Source organism: Rana temporaria, chromosome 7 (genome assembly GCF_905171775.1).
Source record: "Rana temporaria chromosome 7, aRanTem1.1, whole genome shotgun sequence".
Classification (NCBI taxonomy): domain Eukaryota; kingdom Metazoa; phylum Chordata; class Amphibia; order Anura; family Ranidae; genus Rana; species Rana temporaria.
The window spans coordinates 44,971,744-44,990,679 of NC_053495.1; the positions used below are offsets into that span (position 1 = coordinate 44,971,744).

Genomic DNA, 18,936 nt, shown 5'->3' on the forward strand with positions numbered 1-18,936 from the left:
CAGCATCCATGGGGGGTAACTTTCCACATGTGGTAAACTCTCTCTCTGCTCACCCGTGGCAGCAGCTCTGTCAAGAGCAGCCTTCACGGCCCTGCTGTAGGGACGGAACAGTGGTTATGCAAGGTTGGCAGTGAGAGATGATGTCATCTCTCTGCTGCCCGCTACACTACTGACAGAGATGGGAAGAGACTGCAGCGAGCCCTGCGCAATTTTTGGTCCCATAGACCTCAGTGGCAGTGCACAAAAAAATGCATGTAATCATTTTCATGCGTTTTAGTGCACGACAACAAGCTTCCACCCCCTAGCAACTAATATTATTTTTTTTACTCTTATTGGGCAAAAAAAAAATGCAGAACGTATGAAATCACACAAATTATACAAAAGCACACACAAAAAACACAGGAAGATGCAGACACAATGATGTGAACTTAGCCTTAGGGTCCGTTCAGACCTGTTTATTCCAGCGCATTGTGTGAACGTTAGTTACATTGCATGGTGGTTATGTGTGTTACATTAAGGCAGCCCATTATTCCAATGGTACAAGACAGGCAGCATTTTTTCTGTTGCAGGTATCACAGCGCACAGCAGTGTGTTTAGTGCTTTGTGGTGAGCTGTAATGAATGTTTGCTGGAGCTGCGTTGCCTAATTGTGTTGGAGTGCCATTAAAAAAGAATGCAACCTCATTGCAGTAATAATGCGTGCATGGTACTACATTCACATACATTGCACTATAACAAAATGTGCGAATGGGGTCCTGCAGGCATCTGCAATAACGTGAAACAAAATTAAAGGTAAATGTCAGAAAAGCAGCTAAATGTTCCGTTAAAGCGGAGTTTCACTCAGAAGGGGAAGCTCCACTTGTTTGCACCCTCCGCTGCCACATTTGTGGGGAGCGGTTAACTGGTTTTGACATGTACCCGCTCCCACTTCCGGGTCAGATCGCTGCGGCAATCTATGAGGATGTTCGATCCCTCCTCCTCCTTCTGGGACACAGGTTCCAGAAGATTGTGGGACCATTTACAAAATGCAGCACAACTCGCGCATGTGCAGTAGTAGGAAGGCTTCACTACAGTTTCCCTTACCCAAGATGCCGGCACCCAAAGGTGATTGAAGTATCAGCTCGGGTGCTGACTTTGCTGGATCCCAGGACGGGTAAGTGTCCTTATATTAAAAGTCAGCAGGTACAGTATTTGTGGCTGCTGATTTATTTTAATTTTTTTGGAGGAGGAGACTTGAGCTCCTCTTTAAATCAGAACTAAACCCATTTATTTGAGTTTACCAGATGCTTGCACTCTTAACCAAACTGTCCAACCAAATGGCTGGTGTCATAGCTCAATGACATATCCAGCACCGTGGCAATTGTAGATCAGAGGCTAGGATGACCGCTTCTTTGGCTGTAGGATAGGATTTAGTTCCACTTTATGAAAAAAATATATAGACTGTGGGCCAGATTCAGGTTGAACCGCCTATCTTTAGGCGGGCGTAGCGTATCTCAGATACACTACGCCGCCGTAAGTTTGAGCAGCAAGTTGTGTATTCACATAGTACTTGCGCTTAAACTTACGGCGGCGCAGTGTAACTGGGCCGGCGTAAGCCCGCCTAATTCAAAATAGGCTCGCTGAGGGCGTGTACTATGTAAAATAGTAGTGACCCCACGTTTTTAACGAACGGCGCATGCACCGTCCGTGGACATATCCCAGTGCGCATGCTCCAAATGACGTTGGCAAATCGTCATGCTTTCGACGTGAACGTAAATTACGTCCAGCCCTATTAGCGAACGACTTACGCAAACGACATAAAAAAATTCAAATTTCGTCGCGGGAACGACGACCATACTTAACATTGGCTGCGCCTTATAGATCCAGGGGTAACTTTACGCCGGAAAAAGCCTAACGTAAACGACATAAAAAAATGCGCCGGGCGGACGTACGTTTGTGAATCGGCGTTTCTACCTAATTTGCATATTCTACGCTGAAATCGACGGAAGCGCCACCTAGCGGCCAGCGTAAATATGCAGCCTAAGATACGACGGTGTAAGAGACTTACGCCGATCGGATCTTAGGGAAATCTATGCGTAACTGATTCTAAGAATCGGGTGCATAGATACGACGGCGCCCAATCGGACTTACGACGGCGTATCTGGAGATACGCCGTCGTAAGTCTCTGTGAATCTGGCCCTGTGTGTGTATGTTTGTGTGTGTATATATATATATATAGAGAGAGAGAGAGAGAGATTGGTGTTACTGTCAAGGGGCTAGTTTCTTAATTCCAACACCCTTGACAGAAGCTACAGCCAGATCCTAGATCTCTATTGCAGCAGCACAGCTTGATTAGGACCACACCCCCAGCCTAATCATTGGACAGTGCAGCAGCTACACTGCTATGACATTATCCCTTACATTACTCTCTTCCTATCTTGATTGGCTCCTAGTGATGGCCCCTTCCACTCTCCTTATGAGTGCTGCTGTGCAGGGGATGAGTCTGATTTCAGGACAAATTCAGATACTTATGTCCTGTGCACACGATCTGAATTTCCGATGGGATAAAATCCGATGGAATTTTCCGTCAGAATTCCATTCAAGCTGTCTTGAATACACACCGTCAGACCAAATTCCGACCGTCCAAAATGCAGTGACGTAAAACACTACGACGAGCTGAGAAAAATTAAGTTCAATGCTTCCGAGCATGCGTAGGCTTGATTCTGAGCATGTGTGTTTTTCCCTCCGTCAGAGTTCCACGCAGACGAACGGAATTTCCGATCGTCCAAACATGCTCTATTTCAAAACTCTGACAGAAAAAAGTCAGATGGGGCCCACACACGGTCGGAATATCCGATGAAAAAATTCCGTCTGACTTTTTTCATCGGAAATTCCGATCGCGTGTACAAGGCATTACACTGCAGAATTTTTCTGCTTTTTCATGTGAAACTAGTTTGCCATGTACCTTCCAATTTTCAATAATATGTCAAATCAATTGTGATTGTACATTAACATTTGCAGAAATACAGGTTGTTTAAATCCCTGCAGAGATTATGTTACCCTGTAATTTGGCCAGCAGTGCCCAAACGTTTACATACATCTGCAGGAGTTCTTTACATTCATTCTGTCGTTTCATAAATTATATTTCATCATTCGGAGGTTTGGAACGATGGATCTTTAAAGCCATCAATTTAACTGTTTGTCAAAAGAATTCCATTCAAGGCATGCTGTGATGATAACTGTCACAGTTGCTTCATCTCTCAGCCAAACTGTCAGTCAATCAGATGGCTGGTGTCATAACTGATCACATGTGCAGCACCATGGCAACTACAGATCAAACCGAGGCTAAGGTGACAGCGTCCTTAGCTGTAAAGGATAGGAGGGTTTAGTTCCGCTTTAAAATGTATTCTTCTTATTTTTGTTATTTGGTACAAAAACATGCTAAAGGGGTTGTAAAGGTTCGTTTTTTATTTTCTAAATAGGTTCCTTTAGAGCCGGTTCGCACTGGGGCAGCACGACTTGCCAATCGACTCGGCAAGGGGATCTGCCCACGACTTAAGAGGCGACTTGCAAAATGACTTCTGTATTGAGGTCAATGCAAGTCGCCCTGAAGTCGTCCCAAACTAGTACAGGAACCTTTTTCTAAGTCAGAGCGACTTGAGTCGCTCCTATTAGAATGGGTTCCATTGTACAAAACGGAGCGCGACTTGTCAGGCGGCTAAGTCGTCTGATGAGTCGCGCCTGTGTGAACCGGCTCTTAAGCTAGTGCATTGTTGGTTCGCTTACCTTTTCTTTCGCTTTCCCTTCTAAATGTTTTTTTTTCTTTGTCTGAATTTCTCACTTCCTGTTCCTCCTCAGTAAGCTTGCCCCCATCATCCGAGCCTTTCTGGCTGGGGGTTAGTTAGCGTGCTCGCCCCCTCCCTTGGGACTACATCCCTGCGGGGAGACACTGTGGACACCTACATTCCTACATTAAAAGCTAACTTTGGCCCTAAACCTAAGGATCTTACCTTGTACAGTTTAGTTTGAACACTCTAAGGCCCCTTTCACACTGGGGTGGGAGGCGCGGTGGCGGTATAGCGCCGCTAAAAATAGCGGAGCTATACCTTAGGAATTGCCGCAGGATTCGGCCACTAGCGGTGCAGTATTAATCCCTGCTAGCGACCAATAAAGGGTTAACACCGCCCGCAATGCGCCTCTGCAGAGGCGCATTGCGGACGATATTACTGCCGTTTCCCATTGTTTTAAATGGGAAGGAGCGGTATACATACCGCTCCTCTCACCGCTCCAAAGATGATGCTTGCAGGAGATTTTTTTCTATCCTGCCAGCGCATCGCCTCAGTGTGAAAGCCCTCGGGTTCAGTAAGTAACCAGATCGGGTAGTCGGCCAAGCCAATGTCCAAGAGCCAGCGATAAAGGTAGGCATACAGCAAGCAGGATCTGTAGCCAGAGGGAATGTAGTCAAGCAGGTCTTCAACAGGAAAGCAGGAGAAAGTCTCTTGTGATGTTAACACAGGCGAAGGCAAAGAGCAAATGAACTGGAAGGCTTTCAGTAGGCAGAGCTGACGAGCAGGATCATCAACAGGTGGATCACTGTGGAGAGATGGGACCTGGCAATTAGCTGACAGCTGAGCTGCCAGCACAGAAAAGGGAGGGCTGAGCCCAGCCCTGACACTGAGTTTCTGATCATGTGGTCACTGAAATTGGCTGTCAGTAGACAGTGATTTGGAGTGGTCAGTGGGCTAGGAGCATGCTGCCAGAAAAGAACAATGGAGCCCCTCGGACACATATGTTTGTCAGCACAGTGCTAAAGTGGACCTTCGCCCTGAAACACAACGTGGGTGTTCTGGGCTTCAGCCCCCTCCCTCTACCACAATTGTATACACAGTATATTACCAATAGTATTGGGATTCCTGGCTTTACGTGTATATGAGCTTTAATGGCACCCCAGTTTTAGTCCGCAGGCAGGGCTAGTGCAAGGATTTTTGACACCCTAGGCGAAAACCTTATTTTACCGCCCCCAATTGGCCCTTACCCCTGACTCCACCCCTTTGCCCTGCCCATGTGACAGAAGGCACCGCTATACAGGAAGCATGGGCTCTGCTTCCTCTAGAGCTGGCTCCAGTGCTGCGTGCGCCTCTAATTACACTACCGGTCGGACGGAGCAGCTGCATAAGACTGAGTTAGTTACATGCTGCAGCCTGCAGAGCATGCAGACATGGAGGGAGGCCAGCGGGCCGGCACCCCTAGGCTGCCTAGTTTGCCTAGTGGTAGCACCTGCCCTGTCCATAGGGTTTAATATTGAGTTGAGCAGCTGTAACAGCTTCAGCTCTTCTGCTTAGACTGTCCACAAGGTTTAGGAGTGTGTCTATGGGAATGTTTGACCATTCTTCCAGAAGCACATTTCTGAGGTGAGGCACTGATGTGGACGAGAAGGACTGGCTGCAGTCTCTGCTTTAATTCATCCCAAAGGTGTTCTATCGGGTTGAGGTCAGGAATCGGTGTAGGCCAGTCAAGTTTCTCCACCCCAACCTCGCTCATCCATGTCTTTATAGACCTTGCTTTGTGCACAGGTGCGCAGTCATGTTGGAACAGGAAAGGGGCCATGCCCAAACTGTTCCCACAAAGTTGGGAGCATGAAATTGGCCAAAACGTCTTAGTATGGTGATACCTTGCGTGTTCCCTTTACTGGAACTAAGGGGCCAAGCCTGACCTCACACCATAATCCCCCCTCCACCAAATGATTTGAAGCAAGGCCCATAAAGATATGGTTTGCCAATCCGCCAGTTAAGCCCGGAAACCACCAGAAAGTAACATAGATATATTTAGCAGACCAAACGGAAGAAAAGAGAAAAAGAGAAACATCGGACTGTTGCTGCCGCCACCAAGGTATTTTTTAAATTGCCATACATTTCTATAAATTCCCATACTTGTCTTTAAGGTAAATGTCCACTTCCCGACCGCCGCATGTATATGTACGTCCACAGAATGGCACGTACAGGCAGATGGGCGTACAGGTACGTCCCCGCCTTTCCCGCGGGTCGGGGGTCCGATCGGGACCCCCCCCTACATGCGGCGGTCGGATTCCCGCGGGGAGCAATCCGGGACGACGGCGCGGCTATTCGTTTATAGCCGCCCCGTCGCGATCGCTCCCCGGAGCTGAAGAACGGGGAGAGCCGTATGTAAACACGGCTTCCCCGTTCTTCACTGTGGCGGCTGCATCGATCGAGTGATCCCTTTTATAGGGAGACTCGATCGATGACGTCAGTCCTACAGCCACACCCCCCTACAGTTGTGAACACACACTAGGTGAACCCTAACTCCTTCAGCGCCCCCTGTGGTTAACTCCCAAACTGCAACGGTCATTTTCACAATAAACAATGCAATTTAAATGCATTTTTTGCTGTGAAAATGACAATGGTCCCAAAAATGTGTCAAAATTGTCCGAAGTGTCCGCCATAATGTCGCAGTCACGAAAAAAATTGCTGATCGCCGCCATTAGTAGTAAAAAATTTTTTTTTTTTATAAAAATGCAATAAAACTATCCCCTATTTTGTAAACGCTATAAATTTTGCGCAAACCAATCGATAAACGCTTATTGCGATTTTTTTTTACCAAAAATAGGTAGAAGAATACGTATCGGCCTAAACTGAGGAAAAAAACATTTTTTATATATGTTTTTGGGGGATATTTATTATAGCAAAAAGTAAAAAATATTGCATTTTTTTCAAAATTGTCGCTCTATTTTTGTTTATAGCGCAAAAAATAAAAACCGCAGAGGTGATCAAATACCACCAAAAGAAAGCTCTATTTGTGGGGAAAAAAGGACGCCAATTTTGTTTGGGAGCCACGTCGCACGACCGCGCAATTGTCTGTTAAAGCGACGCAGTGCCGAATCGCAAAACCTGGCCTGGGCATTTAGCTGCCTAAAGGTCCGGGGCTTAAGTGGTTAAAGCCGAGTGTATTCACATATCTTACAGATACAAAAAAAGAGTTTCCTGAATTCTTCCAGAGCCAGAATTGAGAATGTGCGCTCAGGTGTATAGAAACCCTCACAGCCTGGCAATTAGCATAACCAGCATGACGACAAACCACAGAGGCAGAAGGACCATCCGGCATCCTGACACCTCTCCAGCCTTCTGGCTTGTAGAAAACCACATAGAAAACATAAATTTCTCTACTCCATTAGCCCGGTATTAAAGTACATACCTTTGCCTCAAGGCCATTTTGCACCTCAGGAAAAAAACAAATTATAAAGTAAGCAGCTGCAAATAATGTAGCTACTGACTTTTAATAAATGTACACTTACCGGTACCTATCCAGGGGTCCAGCGCTGTCCTCACCCGGGCTAGTTCTTCACTAGCCTTTGGGTTCCTGGCCCTGGCAGCATAACTGTGGCCAGGTTGCGGCTTTACAGCAAGCCGCCTACTGTGATTTGCGAATGTCCCCACATTCTCCTGGGACCCGTGACGTCTTCCAGAAGATTGTAGGGAGAAAGGGAGTGAAGACAACTTCAAAAACTGGGAGGGGGGTACCTTTAAAAATGTGATGCAAGCAGCTTGCTATGGGGGCACCAGAGCCGCTGCTTGGTGTGTCCATTCAGACACTGGGCTAGATTCAGATAGGTTAGCGGATCTTTAGATCCGCGGAACCTATCTGATTTACGGTCCGCCGGCGCAAGTTTTTGAGGCAAGTGCTGTATTCAGAAAGCACTTGCCGCTAAAGTTGCGCCGGCGGATCGTAAATCCCCCGGCGGAATTAAAATTCCGCGGCTAGGGGGCGTGTAGAATTTAAATCAGGCACGTCCCCGCGCCGAACGAACTGCGCATGCGCCGTCCCCTAAATTTCCCAGCGTGCATTGCTCCAAATGACGTCGCTAGGACGTCATTGGTTTTGGCGTGAATGTAAATTACGGGCAGCCGTATTCGCGAACGACTTACACAAACGACGGTAAAAATTAAAAATTCGACCCGGGAACGACGGCCATACTTAACATAAGATACGCCGCATATAGCAGGGGTAACTATCCGCCGGAAAAAGCCGAACACAAACAACGTAAAAAAAAAGCGGCGGGCGTTCGTTTCTGAATCGGTGGAAATCCTCATTTGCATATTTGTCACGTGAAAAAAACGAAACGCCACCTAACGGCGGGCCTGGAATTGCAGCCTAAGATCCGACGGTGTAAGTCACTTACACATGTCAGATCTTAGGGAGATCTATGCGGAACCTGATTCTATGAATCAGTCGCATAGATCCGACCGACGGAACTCAGAGATACAACGGCGTATCAGGAGATACGCCGTCGTATCTCTATCTGAATCCGGGTCACTGAGCCACGACTCAGCCCTGCCCGATTTCTCTCCTCATTGGTTCACTGGCTTTGATTGACAGCAGCGGGAGCCAATGGCCGATCAGGAGGGAGAGTTTCGGAGAGCCGAGTCTCTCGTGCAACATTGCTGGATTGAGATGGGCTCAGGTAAGTATTAGGAGGAAGTATTAGATTTGTTTTATAGCAGAAAGTAAAAAAATAAAAATACTTTCTAAGGTAAGTTTTTTGTTAATGACCGCTGCCTAGAACGGGTTTCTTCCTCACTTTGAAAAGAGTCCCATTATGCAACCAGGGCAGTATGTGAAGGGAAATACCTCCAATGGGACCCAGATAAAAAAAAATACAAAGGGTTTTCTTTCTGTATCCAGAACAAAAATCTAAGTTTGGCTTTAGCTATAACTTATAGTGGTTATAAACCCTATTTTGAAACTTTATGCTACAGGTAAGCCTATATTAATAAGCTTTGATGAAGCTTCAGTGATGCTCTTTTGAATCTTTGATGAAGCTTGACAGATGTCCTGTGTGTATGGATATCTCATACCTGCAATTTCTCCAAAATAAAGCTAAAGCTAAATTAAAGCCTCTCTAAAGCTTTAGGTGCTTCAAGTGAGCTTTGCCATAGACTTCTGTGGAGGCTTTGAAGACACTTTGAAGCACCACTAAAGCTACACGGGGTGTAATTTTTGAAGCGAAGCAAATGCAAGGTGTAAAGGGGACTGTAAGCCAACCATTTTCTTTAGTGACAGGAGCTTTGACTGGTGTTCAGAGAGCTTTAGCAAAGCGGGTCCGAAGCCATGATTTGAAGCAAATGTAAACTAGCCCATAGTGTTATTGAGTGTTTTGGACATGTTATGCCCTGTACACACGATCGGTTCGTCTGATGAAAACGAACCGATGGATTTTTTCATCAGATATCTGATGAAGCTGACTTTTATCAGTCTTGCCTACACACCATCGGTTTAAAAACCGATCGTGTCCAACGCGGTGACGTAAAACACAACGACGTGCTGAGAAAAATTAAGTTCAATGCTTCTGAGCATGCGTCGACTTGATTCTGAGCATGCGTGGATTTTTGACCGATGGATTTCCCCACAGACGATTGTTTTTTTCTATCGGTTTTTTAACCATACGAAATTTTTTAAAACAGGTTCTATTTTTTTTTAACGTTGGGAAAAAAACTGCTGGGGCCCACACACGATCGGTTCATCAGATGAACTGATCGTGTGAACAGGGCATAACAGAAGCATTTAAAGCGGAGCTCCACCCTAAAGTGGAACTCCTGCTGATCGGAACCCTCCCCCCCTCCGGTGTCACATTTGACACCTTTCAGGGGGGAGAGGGGTGCAGATACCTGTCTAAAGACGGGTATTTGCACCCACTTCCGGCCACACAGTCTCGGGCAGACTGCGGGCATGACGTCACCCCCCCCCCCCCGTTGTGTTCTGGGAACACTCGGCTCCCAGTACACAGCGGGAGCCAATAGGCAGGTGTAGCGTGACTCGCGCATGCGCCGTAGGAAACCGGGCAGTGAAGCGATCCGGCTTCACTGCCCGGTTCCCTCACTGAGGATGGCGGGGGGCAGCAGAGTGATGAGCAATCGCTCGTCCTCTGCTGCGGACGGCGCTGGACTCCAGGACAGGTAAGTGTCCTAATATTAAAAGTCAGCAGCTGCAGTATTTGTAGCTGCTGGCTGTTAATATTTTTTTTTCAGCGGAGCTCCGCTTTAAGTCATGTCAGGCAACTCTCCTCAAAGGCCCTGTGAGATGTGCTTTTTTATTTTTTAAAAGGCTAAAATGGGAAATGTTCACTTCTGATGCTTTGACGCAGGTGCGTTAAAAGTGCGCTTCAATAGAAGTCAATGGAGGCAGTTGCAAAGCGTCAATGCCTGCCGAACTCTGCAGGCAGCGTTATTTTTTTCCGGCTGCAAGGCAACACTAATGCTGGAGTGTGTACACCTCCATCTGTTTCCTAATTTAACAATTTCTAAGTTCCCCCAAACACCCATTTTTGACACCTCTGTGAAAGGTTCACCTAAAAGGGCCAATTTTCGCAAAATTGATAATGACACTCTACCATAATACGTGTAATTATGGAAAAAATATCCTTGGGGAATCATTCATTTTGCTTTTATTGTGTGATACATACTGCAAAAATTAGGAAAATGAAAAAAAAAAAGCCCGGGGTTCTCCTAGCATTTGATGAGTTCATTATACATTCATATCAGTGCCTCATTTCCATATATTTAATGACGACACCAATCTTCTGTATACCGTTCCTGGAAAACCTTAGTTTGCGTGCCTCCTGGCTCTATGTTACCATGTCTATTAAAACCTCATTGTAAGTTCATTTGCTGCTCTGATCTCTGATTATCACGCTCATTGAAGTACCGTGGGACCAGACAGACAAACATGCTGGGGGTTCCTAACAAGAGAAAAACAATCACCTGTCCTTGCTATGTTTCTGTAATCCTAAATGTTGGCCGAAGTGTAGGCATCACCCATGAAGACTTGGTGCAACCAGAGGCGTAGCTTGAAGTTTATGGGCCCGATGCCCATAAATATATAATATTTGTGGGTTTTGTGTAATCTTCAGGCCTAAAGCGACTTTTTAAACGTGTTAAAAAAAACCCCGCAGAAACGGCTTTGGCAGCGAAAAGGAAATTTGGATTTAACCGTTTCCTGACGGCCGCACGCACATATACGTCGACACAATGGCACTCCTGCGCAGGACGTATATATACGTCCCCTTTAACCACTTAAGCCCCGGACCATTTTGTTGCTAAATGCCCAGGCCAGGTTTTGCGATTCGGCACTGCGTCGATTTAACTGACAATTGCGCGGTCATGCGACGTGGCTCCCAAACAAAATTGGCGTCCTTTTTTCCCCACAAATAGAGCTTTCTTTTGGTGGTATTTGATCACCTCTGCGGTTTTTATTTTTTGCGCTATAAACAAAAATAGAGCGACAATTTTGAAAAAAATGCAATATTTTTTACTTTTTGCTATAATAAATATCCCCCAAAAACATATATAAATATTTTTTTTTTTCCTCAGTTTAGGCCGATACGTATTCTTCTACCTATTTTTGGTAAAAAAAAATCACAATAAGTGTTTATCGATTGGTTTGCGCAAAATTTATAGCGTTTACAAAATAGGGGATAGTTTTATTGCATTTTTATTAATTATTTTTTTTTTTTACTACTATTGGAGGCGATCAGCGATTTTTTTCATGACTGCGACATTATGGCGGACACTTCAGACAATTTTGACACATTTTTGGGACCATTGTCATTTTCACAGCAAAAAATGCATTTAAATTGCATTGTTTATTGTGAAAATGACAGTTGCAGTTTGGGAGTTAACCACAGGGGGCGCTGTAGGAGTTAGGGTTCACCTAGTGTGTGTTTACAACTGTAGGGGGGTGTGGCTGTAGGACTGACGTCATCGATCGTGTCTCCCTATAAAAGGGATGACACGATCGATGCAGCCGCCACAGTGAAGCACGGGGAAGCCGTGTTTACACACGGCTCTCCCCGTTCTTCAGCTCCGGGGAGCGATCGCGACGGAGCCGCTATAAACGAATAGCCGCGCCGTCGTCCTGGAACGCTCCCCGAGGTAAGCTGCCCGCCGCACGCAGCGGAGGGGGTCCCGATCGGACCCGCGGAAAGGCGGGGACGTATATATACGCCCATCTGCCTGTCCGTGCCATTTTGCGGACGTAAATAGTCGTGCGGCGGGCGTGAAGTGGTTAAGGAAGCGCCATTGTTCGCATGCGCACCGCCGGCTGGGCCCAACGCGAGCTCCGTAAACCCGACAGCGGGTCCCGCGGACTCGATCGCTGCGGGGATGCCGTCGATCGTCTCATGGAGAGATAGAGCGGGTAGTAATGTGATCACATTTCCAAACTACAATTCAGGGGCACCCCTCTTCCCAAAAATCAGCTTGTTCTGTAACTAATCACAGCACAGTGATTGGACACAAGAGGTTGGATTTATGATTTCTCCAATCACAAACAGGGGGCGGGGATTGTGCTCCTCCAGGCATTCCCGACCAGGACAAGTACTGTCAGTGAGTAAAGCCGTGATGTGACACCTTTTTTTTGGGGGCATCAGATTGGCCGGGGGGTGGCTGTGTCAGTTTCATTCCGGGACACTGTATTGTCCTGTAATGAGGGTGCCGGGACAGACCTGCAAAATGCGGGACTGTCCCGGGCAATCCGGGTCACGTGGTCACCCTGGCGGGGAGATGCTAATGTAAACAAGTATCTCCCCGCTCTGCCTAGTGACAATGACACTAATCTCCACTCTGTGTAATCGGAGCAGAGATCAGTGTCATAATGTTGCAGTCACGATAAAAATCACTGATATTCGCCATTAATAATAAAAAAAATATTATTAATAAAAATGCCATAAAACTACCCCCTCTTTTGTAGACGCTATAACTTTTGCAAAAAACAATTAATAAACGCTTATTGCGATTTTTTTTTTTAACCAAAAAAATGTAGAAGAATATGTATCAGCCTAAACTGAGGAAAAAAAATGTTTTTTTTTTTTTTTATATTTTTATGCTATTGTAGCAAAAAGTAAAAAATATTGCATTTTTTTCAAAATGATCTTTTTTTTTTTTATAGCACAAAAATTTAAAAACGCAGAGGTGATCAAATACCACCAAAAGAGAGCTCTATTTGTGGGGAAAAAAAAGACGTAAATTTTGTTTGGGAGCCACGTCGCACGACCGCGCAATTGTCAGTTAAAGCGAAGCAGTGCCGTTTCTCAAAAAGTGGCCCGGTCATTTATCAACAAAATGGATCAGATCGATCCATCTATGGCAAGCTTTATTCTTATATAGGACACACCTAATAATGCAAATCTGTATTGTAACAATTGGTGAAATGACAGCGCCATTTCTTGCAGAAACCAATCAAATGATCATTTTGATCAATAAACAAATCACCAAGAAGGGGACGTTCTGTTCTGCTGGACTGTCCACCCCAGTTGTTGTTGTTTCTCTTTGGCCTGCTGCGCACTTGTTTTTGAAAGAGAGATTGTTGGAAACGATTGCGTCTGTGATAAATCGTTAATCGTTATGTGTATGGCCTGCATGACAGGGATCTGTAAATCACAGTTTGTGTATTGCGGTTAAACGAACAGCAGTTAATCAGAGGACTAACGCCGTGTTTTTTGTTTTACAGCTGTGTTGGCGTAGAGGAAGATGAAGCACCGGACATCGACATTTATCACTGTCCGAACTGCGAAAAAACTCATGGCAAGTCTACATGTGAGTGTCTATTGATTGTTCTTTGTACAAGTACAGCAATTCACGGCCGTGAGATTATCCGTGGTCGTAGAAAACAACTTTGTATGGCAGACCTTGCATGGAAACACATACTTTGCACATGCTGTATAAAGTAAGGCTGCTTTCACACTGCTCTGTTGCAAAAAAATGCTGTAAAAATGCATATGTGTTTTTTCTGCGTTTTTTTATGTGTGTCCAGTGTGTTTTCTGGGTGCCTATTACCCAGCATGCACTTGTGAAGCTTGAACACGTGACTTAAAAACGCACCAAAACACAATGCTGGTGCGTTTTTGATATGTTTTCTAACCACTTTAATCACTTGTTGACCACTCTATAGCGCTTTTACTGCTACAGGGCGGCAGATCACTTGTATATATATATATATATATATATATATATATATATATATATATATATATATATATATATATATATATATTGTTACAGACTTTTTCTTGCAGGGGGCGTACGCACACTGCCACCAGACCGCTTCTGCTGTGATCATTCACAGCAGAAGCCGATCTGCGGGTGCCAGGCACTCTGGGGGTAATCCACAAAGATCCGGCGTAACTTAATTTTTCCCATTTAAGTTACACTGCCTTAAAATTTCTACCTAAGTGCCCGATCCACAAAGCACTTACCTAGAAATTTTTAGCTGTGTAACTTAAATTCCGCCGGCGCAAGGCGTTCCTCTTTTCATGGAGGTGATTCCCATTTAAATTAGGCGCGCTCCCGCGCCGGCCGTACAGCGCATGCTCGTGACGTCATTTTCCCGACGTGCATAGCGCGAAATTACGTTACGCCGAGCTTTGTGGATTGCGGCGGGTCAATAAAGTTGCGTCGGGGAAAAAAAAAAGATACGGCGCAAAAAAAAAAAATTCAAAACAAAAAAAAAATCGCGTCGCTGGACAGAAGGGTCTGTTTTTACATGGTGTAAACAGTTTACACTTTGTAAAAGCAGCCCTAATTTTGCGTTTGCAAACTAAAACTTACGGAGAAAAAACGAAGCTGAAAAGCTTTGTGGATCTCCGTAAGTGCTAATTTGCATACCCGAGGCGGCATTTCGACACAAAATGCCCCCAGCGGCGGATGCGGTACTGCATCCTAAGATCCGACAGTGTAAGTCCCTTTCACATGTCGGATCTTCTCCCTAACTATGGGAAACTGATTCTGTGGATCAGTTCCATAGTTAGAAACAGGGATACGACGGCGTAACAGCAGATCCGCCTGCGTATCTCTTTTGAGGATCTGGCCCTCTGTGTCCTCAGGCACCTGATAGTCCGCATTCTGACAGAGGGGAAGGGATCAATCCTGTGTTCCTGTAAAGAAGGGACTAGAATCGATCTCTTCCCATAATGAAAGTAGCACACAGTGTACACAAAGACACTGGCTAGGCACACAGTTAAAGGGGTTGTAAAGGATTTTTTTTTCCTAAATAGCTTCCTTTACCTTAGTGCAGTCCTCCTTCACTTACCTCATCCTTCGATTTTTGCTTTTAAATGTCCTTATTTCTTCTGAGAAATCCTCACTTCCTGTTCTTCTGTATGTAACTCCACACCGTAATGCGAGGCTTTCTCCCTGGTGTGGAGTGTTGTGCGCGCCCCCTCCCTTGGACTACAGGAGAGTCAGGACGCCCAATAACACACAGCTCCTTTCTCTATCTGCAACGTAGAGAGCGTCCTGACTCTCTTGTCAAACGTCACTTCCGCCCAATGGTCTTAAAGGGGAATTGTTTTTTATTATTGAAAAAAAACAAAAACATTTTTTATTGTCTTTTTTTCGCCCAAAGCAAGTTCATGCTACTTTTTGAGCGACAAGCTTTGCACGTTGTGGTTTTTATATCATGTGACAATCGCAGCAGAATCGCACCCGCGTTTAGGTGCCCTTGAAAATGAATGGCACCTCAACAAGCGTGGTGTCTGTTTTGCAGAGTGTTTTGGATCCGCGGGCAGAATGTAGGCGATTCTGCCCTCGTTCTCAAATGCCCAGGCCTCAGCAGGATTCTGCCCTCGTTCTCAAATGCCCAGGCCTCAGCAGGATTCTGCCCTCATTCTCAAATGCCCAGGCCTCAGCAGGATTCTGCATATTTTTGCCACAGGAACGTACAGAAAGCCCTATTTGTGTGTGTGAACGAGGCCTTACTGTTTAGCCCTGGCAGCACAAAGAGCTTTGTGTGTGGGAAGTCTCACATGACTGCTGATGAAGTCATTTCTCCACACTGTCTAAGGTGGCATAAATATGGCATCTCTATAGTTCATTGGTCACAGGGAATGCAGACCATATTATAGGCAAGGGAGTTGTGCTAACATCCCTGTTATGTATTGATGAAAAGTTAAAGAAAAGCCCCATCAGCCATCAGTTGGACATATCGGTGGGTAAAAATAAAATACTTGAACTTTAGTTTTCAGAAATCCTGCTATGTTCCCTGCTGCAGCCACCATTGCATTCAGAATGAAATCTACACTTTCAGGAAATGCCGGATTGCTTTGACTCTCTATGCCATGGGTGCTCAACCTGTGGTCCTTCAGCTGTTATGGAACTACAAGTCCCATCAAGCCTCTGCCTTTGGGAGTCATGCTTGTAACTGTCATGCTAGCAATGCCTCACAGGACTTGTAGTCCAGCAACAGCTGGGGCCACAGGTTGAGCACCCATGCTCTATGCCAGGGGTCCTCAAACTACGGCCCTCCAGTTGTTCAGGAACTACAATTCCCATCATGCCTAGTCATGTCTGTGAATGTCAGAGTTTCACAATGCCTCATGGGAGGTGTAGTTCTGCAACAGCTGGAGGGCCGTAGTTTGAAGTTCCCTGCTCTATGCCAATGCCTCAATGTCACACGCTCATAGGCCTGTTTCTTATGGACTTCAGCTTGTATAAGAGCAGTGTGGACAGCAAACTTTGGCAAAGCAAGTGAAGAGCTTTCGGCAAGCTTTGTCGAAGCTTTTAAAGTGGTTGTAAACCCTCAGAAGAAAAAACAAAACAAAAAAACCCCTGCAAGACAAATGCATAATGAGCTATGCATACCAGCTCATTATGAATTACTTACCGTAGATCGAAGCCCCTGCAGCTGTCCTTGTCCCCCCGTCCGGCGGCAAGACCTCTCCTGGGGGTTACTTACGGGCATCACGGCTCTGGCGCTGTGATTGGCCGAAACCACGATGACGTCACTTGCGCATGCGCACGGGAGCCGGCGGTAACGCCACACGGATTGAAGCAACGGCACATAGGTGCCATTGCTTTAGTTTGCCCCAGTACACATGTGCTGATGACATAGGCACGTGCAGGGGACAGGGGATATCTCCTAAACAATGCTGGTTTAGGAGATATCCTGGGTAGCTACAGGTAAGCCTTAATATAGGCTTACCTATAGCATAAAGTGGCTGTAAAGGGTCTACAACCACTTTAACCACTTGCCCACCGGGCCTATTTTGGCACTTCTCTCCTTCATGTAAAAATCAAATTTTTTTTGCTAGAAAATTAATCAGAACCCCCAAACATTATATATATATTTTTTTAGCAGACATCCTAGGGAATAAAATGGCGGTCATTGCAACTTTTTTTCTCGCACGGTATTTGCGCAATAATTTTTCAAACACCTTTTTTTGGGAAAAAAAAACGGTTTCATGAATTAAAAAATAACAAAACAGTAAAGTTAGCCCAATTTTTTTGTATAATGTGAAAGATGATGTTACGCCAAGTAAATAGATACCTAACATGTCACGCTTTAAAATTGCACACACTCATGGAATGGTGCCAAACTTCGGTACTTCAAAATCTCCATAGACGACGCTTTAAATTTTTTTACAGGTAATATTTTCGAGTTACAGAGGAGTGCTAGAATTGTTGCACACGCTCTAACGCACGCGACGATACCTCATATGTGGGGTTTGAACATATGCGTGTTCGCTTCTGCGCACAAGCTACCGGGGATAGGGGCGTTTTAAAATTTTTATTTTTTTTTATTTTACTTCATTTTTTTATTTTTACACTTTTTTTTTTTTTTTTTTATCACTTTTATTCCTATTACAAGGAATGTAAACATCCCTTGTAATAGGAATCAATCAGTGTGACAGGTCCTCTTTATGGAGAGATGTGGGGTCAATAAGACCCCACATCTCTCCTCCAGGCTTAGAAGCATGAAATCAGTGAAAAAACATTCACCGATCTCACACCGACAGCCGCGATTGCGGCTTTGTTTACTTTCGGGTACCGGGCGTGACCTCATAACGTCGCGCCCGGACCTCCGACGGTCATAGAGATGACTGTGACCGTCTGGTCACCAGTCATCTCTATGGTTCTTCAGCGAGCGCCGGCCGATTCGCTCTCCGGGCCCCCGATGGCACGGGAGAGCCAGGAGAAGCACCGGATGGCGGCGGGAGGGGGGGCGTCCCCTCCCGCTGCCTATAAGAACCATCAAGCGGCCGAACTGCCGTAGCTGCAGGCATCATTCAGATATCATCGCACAAAGGACGTATATTCTCGTACTGCGGTGGGCAAGTGGTTAAAATACAATTTAGCTCCAGTTTGTAAATATTGGACACAAATTATAATGGGAGTGCTGATTGCCACTTTAAACAAGCTGCTAGCAGGCTTCAGCAGGCTTTCAACAAGCTTCAAGAAGTGCTGTGAACTGCTAGCAGGTGGTTTACAGTCGGCACCCTATTAGGATCTGTTTTAACATTTACAAACTGGAGTTGGGTCTTAAAAACGTCAGCAAAGCTTACTGAAATCTCTGCCAATGCTTTGCCATAGCTTGCTGTTCACACTATTATACAAGCTGAAAACTGTGTGAAACGGGCCGGACTGTGTTGATTGTCGGCACACTTTGCACAACATTCTTCAACTGAAAAATTGAAGAAGCCAAGTGTAAAATTGTTGGTTGAACAGTGCTTTCATCCAATCAGATGCAGCTTTCATTCAGGTATTTCCGACAGCTGCCAGTGTTGGCTATCTGAATACAATAGCCACAGCCAGAGATTCAGGTTTAGTGCTGTTTAGTTTGTATAGAGGAACCTGTTTGTTTTCTTTTGTTCAGCATGCTTTAGTCCCAGGCTGTACACGGTACATGATTTCTTGCCAAGTGGAGATTACACCCCACTCGTCCCATGCTCAGCTCTACCGTGGTCAAATGCTGGAACAATGGTGGGCAATAGAGTATCTGGCATTGAAAGCTGAATGGCAGGAGTGGGCATAGAGCTTAAAGTGGTATTAAAGGCTCAGCTTTAAAAAAAACGCTAACTAACAAAGATGTCATTCCTGTTCTGTGTAGTGATTTTGCACAGAGCAGCCCCGATCCTCCTCTTCTCTGGTTCCCCACCGCTGCTCCTGGCTCCTCC

General features: G+C 45.5%; 1 protein-coding gene across 5 annotated transcripts in view; it reads left to right on the top strand.

Moving 5' to 3' along the window:
- The window catches only part of PHF2 (PHD finger protein 2), a 369,384-nt gene that overhangs the window by 175,360 nt on the left and 175,088 nt on the right, over nt 1–18,936 (top strand). For all 5 annotated transcript variants that reach the window (XM_040359305.1, XM_040359307.1, XM_040359302.1 and 2 more), the window contains exon 2: nt 13,497–13,582. In XM_040359305.1, coding sequence (XP_040215239.1) covers nt 13,497–13,582 — 86 coding nt within the window. The remainder of the gene's footprint in view (nt 1–13,496; nt 13,583–18,936) is intronic.